At 43.5% G+C, this 10,476-nt stretch overlaps 1 protein-coding gene across 4 annotated transcripts in view; it reads left to right on the top strand.

Annotated features, from left to right (window-relative positions):
- Positions 1–5,119: 5,119 nt before the first annotated feature.
- The window catches only part of DNAH3 (dynein axonemal heavy chain 3), a 188,326-nt gene continuing 182,969 nt past the window's right edge, over positions 5,120–10,476 (top strand). For 3 of the 4 annotated variants that reach the window (XM_078344834.1, XM_078344833.1, XM_035267124.3), the window contains exons 1-2: positions 5,120–5,645; positions 10,255–10,359. In XM_078344834.1, the coding sequence (XP_078200960.1) occupies positions 5,616–5,645; positions 10,255–10,359 (135 nt within the window). In that variant the 5' untranslated portion in view covers positions 5,120–5,615. Of the gene's footprint in view, positions 5,646–6,389; positions 6,511–10,254; positions 10,360–10,476 lie in introns of those variants that run through there. The other variant, XM_078344832.1, reaches the window with a different exon arrangement.

Raw genomic sequence — 10,476 nt, 5'->3', positions numbered from 1 at the left:
CATGGCGAAACTCTGTGTCTACTAAAAATACAAAAACTAGCTGGGCATGGTGCCCCCCCACTCGTATTCCCAGCTACTCAGGAGACTGAAGCAGAAAAATCGCTTGAACCCGGGAAGTGGAGGTTGCAGTGAGCTGAGATCATGCCACTGCACTCCAGCCTGGGCAACAGAGTGAGAATCTGTCTCAAAAAAAAAAAGAGAGAGAGAGAGAGAGAGAGAGAGAGAGAGAGAGAAGCAGTCACAGGGTGGTAGTGAGGACTGGTGCAAAAGTGACTGTCAATAACTTAGCACCTAAAGTAGGGGCTCAAAAATATTTGCTGGTATTATTACATCTACTACCTAATATTTCTGGAAATAATCAGGCTAAGGGATAGAGAAATAAGCTTGGGATGATGGTTGATGATGATGAAGATGATGATGATGATGATAAATCAAAGAATCCTGCTGTAATTCTTCCACAACAGCAAAAAAGAAGAGCTAATGGTGGGTATAGGACGGACAAGAGTCCTTAAATTCTTAAGTTTCAGCCTGTCATGTTTGGCTTCATGCACTTTGTTCAGCTGCAAAATGATGGGTTCCTCACCCAGGAAAAGATAGTTTGTGTGTGTGTGTGTGTGTGTGTGTGTGTGTTTTCCCTGGGAAAAGATAGTTTTGTGTGTGTTTTCCCTAGGAAAAGATTGTGTGTGTGTGTGTTTTCCCTGGATGGATGTTGGAAATCAGAATTGGGGTTTCCACTGGGATTTTTGTTTAAGGGTGCCCTCTAGGGGTGTCTGTGTGAATCTTCGAATTCCTCCCACTTCTGGCATTTTTGCTGAGCCAGCAGGGCTTTGGTTTTCCTTGTGTGATAGCTGCTTCCTCCACCTCATCATGTGTTCCTTTGGGGTTGGGAATCCTAGACTCTCTCCATGGCTCTCAAGGAACATGCAGTGGTTGGTAAAATGAATCCATGTGCAGCCTCTCCTGTGTCTTCTCAATTACTTGCTACAATGGACTGAATATTTGTTCCTCTAAAATCCAGATGTTGAAATCCTAACATCCAATGTGATGGGATTAGGCATGGGGCCTTTGGGAGGTGATCAAGTCATGAAGGTGAAGTCTTCCTAAATGGAATTAGTGCCTTTATAAAAGAGATCCCAGTTGGCCGGGTGCAATGGCTCACACCTATAATCCCAGCACTTTGGGAGGCCGCGGTGGGTGGATTGCTTGAGTCCAGGAGTTTGAGACCAGCCTGGGCAACATGGTGAAACCCGTCTCTACTAAAAATACAAAAGTTAGTTGGGCATAGTGGCAGATGCCTGAAGTCTCAGCTACTTGGGAGGCTGAGGCAGGAAGATCTATTGAGCCCAGGCAGTCGAGGCTGCAGTGAGCTGAGATCATGCCACTGCACTCCAGCCTGGGCAACAAAGCGAGACCCTGGCTCACTAAAATAAAATAGGTTCCATAGAGCTCTCTTACTCTCTACCATGTGAGGGTATACTGAGAAGTTGGCAGCCTGCAACATGGAAGAAAGCCTTCACAGGAACCAGACCACGCTGGCACCTGATTGTGAACTTCCAGCCTTGAGAGCAGTGAGAAATAAATGTCTGTTGTCTATAAGCCGCCCAGACTTTGGCACTTTGCTATAGTAGCCCCTAAGGATTGAAACTCTTGCTCTGCTTAAATGACTATTTTATGTCTCAGGAAAGAGATGCCAGGAACACCAGCCTCTGAATAAGCAATGCACAAAAATTCCAGCACTTTGAGAGGCCGAAGTGGGTGAGTTGCTTGAGTTCAGAAGTTTGAGACCAGCCTGGACAACATGGTGAAACCTCATCTCAACTAAACACATAAAAGATAACCAGGCATAGTGGCATATGCCTATAGTCTCAGCTACTTGGGAGGCTGAGGCAGGAGGATTTTTTTGAGCCCGGGCGGTCGAGACTGCAAGTGAGCTGAGATCATGCCCCTGCACTCCAGCCCGGGCAACAAAGCGAGACCATGGCTCATTAAAATAAAATGAAATAAAATAAAATAGACCCCAGAGCGCTCTCTTACCCTCTTTCCACCATGTGAGAATACAATGAGAAGTTGGCAGCTGCAACACGGAAGGGGGCCTTCATGGCAACCAGACCACCTTGGGGACAGCTTGAAACCTCACTGACCTCTCCTCCCCATGTTGGCAGATTTGGCAAATAAAAACACAGGACACTCAATTCAATCTGAATTTCAGGTAAATAATGGGTAACTTTTTAGTACATGTATAGCCCATGTATTGAATGGGACATGCTTATACTAAACATTCTTTTACCTGAAAAATTGCTTAACTGAAATTCTAATTAACTGGGCACCTTGTGTTTTGTCTGGCGGCTGTATGCACATAGAGTTGAACAGATCGAGAAAGGAGGTGGGGCGCAGTGGCTCACGCCTGTAATCAATCTCAGCACTGTGGGAGGCTAAGGCAGGTAGATCACTTGAGGTCAGGGTTCGAGACCAGTCTGGCCAACATGGTGAAACCCTATCTTTACTAAAAATACAAAAATAAGCTGAGTTTGTTGGTGCATGCCTGTAATCCCAGCTACTGGGGAGGCTGAGGCAAGAGAATAACTTGAACTCAGGAGGCAGAGGTTGCAGTGAGTCAAGATTACACCACTGCACTCCAGCCTAGGCAACAGAGAGACTCCCATCTCAAAAGGAGGAGGAGTAGGTGAAGGAAGAGGAGGGGGGAGGAGGAGGAGGAAGAGACGAAACTTGAAGCCTATATCCTTTCTTAAGAATTATCCAACAGAAAGTTGTCAGACAACAAACAATTCTGATACAGATGTGGTGGCCTGGGGGAAGGCACTTTCATTCTCTTTGGCAGATATCTTATTTATTTTTCATCTTTCCTCAGATTACATGTAGGTATTTGGTTGAAGCCAGAACAGACTTCGTAATCAGGTTCAAACTTTCCTGCTGACCTAGCTGTGTGACTGTGGGCAGGCTAGTTTAGTGTATCAGTTTCCTCAACCATAAAACTTGTGATAATACTAGTAGTCTAGGTTGTTGAGAAGATTCAAAGACATGATGTCTATTAAGTGCTTACCAGCAGTCTTGGAAGATAGTATATGCTCAATAGGTGGAAACCATTATTATTGTTTTCATAGTTTTGAACATAAGTAGACTTAAAGAACACTAAATTTCATGTGGTGCCATGCCTCCTACTCACACACAGGCTGTAGGGTCCATTAGCTCCACATCATGCCCATCCTAATTTTATTTTTTTGAGACAGAGTCTCGCTGTGTCACTCAGGCTGGAGTGCAATAGTATGATCTCAGTTCATGGTAACCTCTGCCTCCTGTGTTCATGCAATTCCCCAGCCTCAGCATCCCAAGAAGCTGGGAATGCAGGTGCCCACCACCACACCCGGCTGATTTTTCGTATTTTTAGTAGAGACAGCGTTTCGTCATGTTGGCCAGTTTGGTTTCAAACTCCTGACCTCAGGTGATCCACCCGCCTTGGCCTCCAAAGTGTTGGAATTACAGGCATTAGCCACCTTGCCCAGCCTTATTCTAATTTTTCACTTCATTGGATTACAGTTGCTGTTTTTGGTTGGACATGAGATTTCACACCCAGTATAGGAGCCCTGGTCATCTCCCTATTTCTGTCTAAATCAGAGTCTCCAGCCCTCCAACTGTCTCATTTATTCAAAGGCTATTTGAAATCATATATATACTTTATGATAAAGAGCACAATATAAGACATGGAGAAGATCAGGGTTATTCTGAAAGGATGGAAAGCCCAACTTTGAGGAAGGAGTGGGAAAAGACGGAAAATGGAAGTACTTCGTGCTGTGCAATGCTCTGCATAGGATCTCAGAAATGTTTATGTTCTGGACAGAGCAATGAACTTGGAGTCATCAGGATGGGTTTCAATTATATCAATACTACTTATGAGTCGAGTTGACTTAGGAAAGTTACATATTTCTCAGTTTTGTTTCTGTTCTTGTTTTGAGATGGAGTTTTGCTCTTGCTGCCCAGACTGGAGTGCAGTGGCATGATCTCAGCTCACTGCAACCTCCCTCCCAGGTTCAAGTGATTCTTCTGCCTTAGCCTCTCAAGTAGCTGGGATTGCAGGTGCCTGCCACCACACTCTGCTAATTTTTTACTTTTAGTAGAGATGGGGTTTCACCATGTTGGTTGGGCTGGTTTCGAACTCCTGACCTCAAGTGATCCACCCACCTCAGCCTCCCAAAGTGCTGATATTATAGGCGTGAACCATCATGCCCAGCCCATATCTGTCAGTTTTGATTACTTATCTTTAAAATGGGAATATCATGGTGTTTTTGGGGAAAATTGAATGAAAAATAAAGCAGATATGCAAGCATAAAAACTCGTTAAATCCAACTTGGTTTTGAGAGAGCATCACAGTGACCATGGAACATTTGCTTTGAATATTTGGGCGGCAGCTAATATTGTTACTTATGAGTATGTGCACATGTATTTCTGTGTTTATTGTAATATTGATGTTAGCTGCAGCATTTGTAGAGCATCCACTGTTGGATGATCAAACTATCCAAGTTTACTCAGGACTGCAATGCCTCCAAGGATGCAGTACTTAGTGTTAAAATGGGGAAAAACTGGAAAAATCCCAGGCAAACTGGGATAAATTGGTTATCCTTCTACTATATGCAAATCACTCTGTACATGTCATCCTGTTAACCCTCCAAAGCAAACCTATGAAGTAGGGACTCGTGTTATTGCCATTTTACAGACAGAAAGGACACTTGGAGAGATTGAGCAACTTGCCCAAGCCACACAGCTAATTAATGAGAGTAGGATCTGAAGTCTGGCCTGTCCAACTACAGTTGGATCCCAAGAACTTAACCACCATACTCTGTGCTTTTAGACTTCTCCAAGGGTCTTTTATTGCTGCTGCCTCTGCTACTCCTGGAACATTGCTAAACATCCTCCCATCTTCCCTTCCATCACCAACACTTCCTGCTGCCCACCTGAGCCTCCAGCAAAGGGAGACACCAGTTCATAGAGCTAGATCATGCCCAGTCTTGTATGTAGGCACTGCAGAGTCCCCTCCTTCTCTTAGCAACAGACGCTTAGACTTGGTTACTGCGCCTAGAGTCTGCTTACAATCACTGCCAGTGTTAGAGCCCAGGAAGGAGAAGAGAGAACAGTACAGGCTGCCAGGGTGTTGTTTGGAGGGGTGAGTCCTCTTTCTTCTCTCTATTAACATGTAACTCTCCTTCAGTCTTTCCTCTGCAGTGAACTCAATGTGTTTCTGGAAATTTTCCAAGAGAGAAGCCACTCAAGGGAAAGGAAGTGTGGCCACTTCTGGAGAAGTAAAAACCAGAGCTAAAAGCCCAGCAGAAACCCAGTGCTGTGCCCTTATCTCTAGCTTCCCTTTCTCTCCTTTTCTGTAAGGGAACTCCTCAGGTGACCTTTCAAAGTCTATGACCTCAGAGAGGCAGCCACATGAACAGAGCTTTCAGAACATCTGGGAAGTTCCATTGTTGGTGTCATCCCCATTATGCTTTAAGGAAGTGTGAATTTCAGACCAACTGGATGGTGAGAGGCACAACCCTGGAGAAACTGAGAGCTCTTTATTCATTTTTTTTAAAATAGCTACAATTAGAGTGGACACCATGAGTGACATGGATTGCTCATCTCCGAAGGTATGTGTGAATTTGGAGACTTTTCTTTTTTTACCTGTATTTTTAATGTGTTGGGAATATGTGGGAAGAGGGATATTTCGATCATAGGCCAATTGGCATGTTAGATGCTGTTGACTGAACAAGCGTATTCATTACATTTTTATGTTTTCTCCTTTGAAATAACATTTTTGGCTGAATTAGACTTTTGGAATTCTTTAAGTTTTGCTGTGAAAAATTCAGGAATAAACACCCATTCTTCCTTTTCCTTCCCTTTCAAGCCCATTAAACCATATATTCCAACCATCAGTTTTTGACTATGGCTGCACATTAGAATATTCTGGGGAACATATTAAAAACATAGAGTCTTGGTCCTCCATCCTAGATTCTGGTCCAGAAGATTTGGGGTGAGGCCCTGGAATCTATATTTTTATATAAGACAGGAGTGATTCTGGTGTAGCAGGTCCTCAGATGAGCATTTGGGAACTGCCTCTGTGAAGAACATGCATACAATCAGAAATAAGTTGCCGAAAGTGACACTTCTACTCAATCTGGGTTCTAGAATCTCTGTTGTATCTCTTTTGAATCACCAGGCTGCCATTCAGGAAAGTGTCCAGAGGAACATTTTAAATTCAAACTTTATAAAACTAAAGTGGATTTGTAGATGATAACTAACACAATATGCTCTGAAATGAAAACTCCTTGAAATTTACCAAAGAGAAAACTTAAGCATTAATTTCTTTTCTTTTTTTTTTTTTTTTTGAGACAGTCTCTTTCTCTCTGTCATCCAGGCTGGAGTGCAGTGGCACGATCTTCACTCACTGAAGCCTCTGCCTTCTGGGTTTGAGTGATTCTTCTGCCTCAGTCTCCTGAGTAGCTGGAATTACAGGTGCGCACCACCACGCCCAGCTAATTTTTGTATTTTTAGTAGAGTTGGGGTATCTCCATGTTGGCCAGGCTGTTCTCCAACTCCTGGCCTCAAGTGATCTATCTGCCTCAGCCTCCCACAGTGTTGGGATTATAGACATGAGCCACCATGCCTGGCCAAGCATTCATGTTTTTGACAAACAGTTTTGCACAACCAGCTAGTTCTTATGAGAATCTCCATCTCCTCTTGAAGGTACTACAGAGGATTCTAAGCCAGGTAGAGCCAAGAGAACTCTTTTCATTCCATTCTGCAATTGATGCCTAGATCTGCTGATCTTGTGTGTGCCCCATGTCTTCCTGTTCCACGGATTGGGATGCTTTCTGCTATCAGCATACTTATGACTGTTTATGTATTTGTTTTAGTTTGTGCCTATGACATAGCTCAGTTTAATGTGTTTCTACAGAGTTTCTCCTTCTTTCCATTGTGTTCTGCAAAATGCTCATGGTTTGCTTTCTTCATTATCCCAAGAACAGCATATCTGTCAATTTGCATAATGCAGTAACTCTGTTCTCTGACCTTAGCACTCCATTACTGATTCAGCTGGCTTTATAGCTATCCCTTGATTGATCAGTTCTCAGTATAAACACAAACATAATTCAATCTGGCTCAAACCCAAAAGAATCTCTGGGCTCAAGAAATCAAGAAGTTCAAGTTGGATCAAGGGATTCAATTGATGCCATTGAGTCTTTTTCCTTCTAGTGGTTCTGTTTTCTTTTATATTGGCTTTATTCTAAGGCAGAATTCCCCTTACATAAGGGAAAAATGCCGATGAGATATCTGGTCACAAACATCCTCACAGCTAGTGACCCTAATGAAAAGAGAGTGCCTCCTTCTCCGGACAGAAAGAGCGGTGGACTCAGAGAGCTGGAGGAAGGAGTATTTTGATGAGTCAGACCTGTGTCACATGCCTTGCCCTGGAGCCAGGGGCTAGGATTAACCCCACTCTATAGCATGGACTAATATTGGAGTAGAGCCAGTGTATTAGTCTGCTTCACGTTGCTATAAAGGAATACTTGTGGCTGGAGAATTTATAAGGAAAAGAGGTTTATTTTGGCTCACAGCTCTGCAGTACAAGAAGCATATTGGTGGCATCTATTCCTGGTGAGGCCTCAGGAAGCTTACAATCATGGTGGAAGGTGAAGCAGGAGTAAGCATATCACATGACCAGAGTGGGAGCAAGAGAAATGCCAGGCTCTTTTCAACAACCAGGTCTCATGTATACAAACAGAACAAGATCCCACCCACTCATTACCATAAGGACAGCACTAGGCCGCACTTCCAACACTGGGGATTGTATTATAACATGAGATTTGGAGGGGACATATATCCAAACTGTAGCAGCCAGCAATGTTCACAGGGCTGTATTCCTCTTTTTTTTTGCTGGGACGAGGAACTTCCCAATTGATGTCAGGGCTGAAATTTTCAGAAGCAAAAAGACCAAGACACCTCCTGAATGTTAACATCCTGCTGGACTGCAGGGGGTCAGAATTGTTTCCCTCTCCTCCTCTTCCCTTCCATCTTTCCTTTCCTTCTTTTTTCTTTTCTTTTCTTTTTGTTAACTTCTCATTCCCACTCTTTTTATAACCTACTCAAGATGTCCTAATGTCATGGTGTTTGCTTGTTGCTGTTTTAATGAAGATTTTTGTTTGAAACAGATTTAAAATCTAGGCCAAAGGAAACATTTCCACTGACCACCAAATCTTTTTAACCTAACTTATCAATCCATATATGTCTTATATCTGGGATCCTGAAAGAAATCATGAATGCCTTCATCTCTCTGAAAGTACTGTAGCCAAAATCTTCCTTGTGTAGTATAGAACCTGCTTTGGATAACTAGATTTCTTTCAGATGGATGTTGGGATTTTTCCATTTTGTTAATCTTATCAGTGCAGATCTGCTATTAATTTCAGAGGTGAAAGAGAGAGCTCTTGGAGATAATTGGTCAGTTCTCAGATTCTTAAAATTGACTAAAGAGCAGAAAGTCAGACAGTGATTTAAAACAACATGGCAGATTCTGTAAGATGAAAAAAACGTCAGTGGTTCTCAAACGCATCATATTTGAGGTAGGGCTCAAACATTTCTATTTTTAATAAAATTCCATTGGAGAATCAGATATGTTGCAATTTTTGAGAACCAGTGAACTAGGCTATTATTAGATCAGTGAACCCATTCAATGGTTTTGAAGATCCGAGTCTCAGGATATATCTTTGTTTATGAGCTTGCATGTTTTTGTTGAATTTTAAGGTCTACAATCTTCCTAAAGTAATTAGCCATGTAAGTGATCCCTGCTGTTTGCAAAGTGTTGGGGTGCCGAAGAATGTGTATTTAAAAGACATTGACTGGCTGGGCATGACGGCTCACTCCTGTGATTCCAGCGCTTTGGGAGGCCGAGGTGGGCAGATCACTTGAGGTCAGGAATAGTAGAGACATGTCTAAACCGTGTCTCTACTAAAAATATAAAAGTTAGCAGGGTGTGGTGGCGTGCACCTGTAATCTCAGCCACTAGTGAGGCTGAGGCAGAAGAATCACTTGAACCCAGGAGGCAGAGGTTGCAGTGAGCCGAGATCATGCCACTGCACTCCAGCCTGGGTGACAGAGTGAGATTCTGTCTCAAAAAAAAAAAAAAAAGAAAAGAAAAGAAAATGCGAGTCTATTTTTTTAAAGTCACCTCCTTTAGTTGTACTTGAGGGTAGGGCACTGGGGATGTCCTCAGAACTTGGGCTCTTCCATGGGGTAAAAATATCCAAATTTGCTCATAGAAGGGAATCCGAGGAGGATGATTAACAAATGAAGCAGGGGCCGGGTGCAGTGGCTCACACCTGTAATCCCAGCACTTTGGGAGGCCGAGGCGGGTGGATCACCTGAAATCAGGAGTTCAAGACCAGCCTGGCCAATATGGTGAAACCCTGTCTCTGCTAAAAATACAAAAATTAGCTGGGCATGGTGGCACGTGCCTGTAATCCCAGCTACTCGGGAGGTTGAGACAGGAGAATTACTTGAACCTGGGAGGTGGAGGTTGCAGTGAGCTGAGATAGTGCCACTGCACTCCAGCCTGGGCAACAGAGCAAGACTCCATCTCAGAAAAAAAAAAAAAAAAGAAACAGGAGTGGAAGAGTTGGGGAGATGGTCATAGGATATAAAATTTCAGTTAGATGGAAGGAGTAAGTTCAAGAGATCTATTGTACAGCACGGTGACTAATTAACAATATATTGTATTCTTGAATAATGCTATGACAGTTGATGTATTCTCACTGCAAAGATAATAACCATGCAAGTTAATGCATATGTTAATTGGATTTAGTTACACTATAATGTATATACACTTCAAAACATCTCAGAGTGCGATCTCAGCTCACTGCAACCTCCACCTCCCAGGTTCAAGTAATTCTCCTGTCTCAGCCTCCTGAGTAGCTGGGATTTGCACGCCACCATGCCCAGCTAAGTTTTGTAGTTTGAGTAGAGACAGGGTTTCACCATCTTGGCCAGGCTGGTCTTGAACTCCTGATCTCAGGTGCTCCACCCACCTTGGCCTCCCAAAGTGGTAAGATAAATGAAACCTACATAATGGATGGGAATGAGAGGGGTGTTTTGTGGGCAGAACTCTGGACCTAAAACCCTTCCTGGGGATCTTTAGTCCTAACCAACTCAGAGGCTTGCAAATCTTTCCTAATTTCTCAAGGGTGGCTTTGTTCCCATGTCCCACAGATTGCCAAAAGTGACTCCATACATCACATGAGCCACTCCCAGAGGCAGCCAGAGCTGCCCCCTATGCCTGCTTCTGCTAACGAGGAACCATCTGGACTCTATCAGGTATGCACACCTGGCTGCCAGCTCTGTTGAGGGTGATGAGGTGAAGAGCGTACCCTACTTCTCTCGGTATTTGGAAGATACTTGTTGGGGGCGGGGAGTCAAACAGACCTGACAAGT

The sequence above is a fragment of the Callithrix jacchus genome, chromosome 12 (assembly GCF_049354715.1).
Source record: "Callithrix jacchus isolate 240 chromosome 12, calJac240_pri, whole genome shotgun sequence".
NCBI classification, from domain to species: domain Eukaryota; kingdom Metazoa; phylum Chordata; class Mammalia; order Primates; family Cebidae; genus Callithrix; species Callithrix jacchus.
The sequence above is the reverse complement of the archived record's forward strand: the minus strand, read 5'-3'. Positions and strand labels throughout refer to the sequence as shown.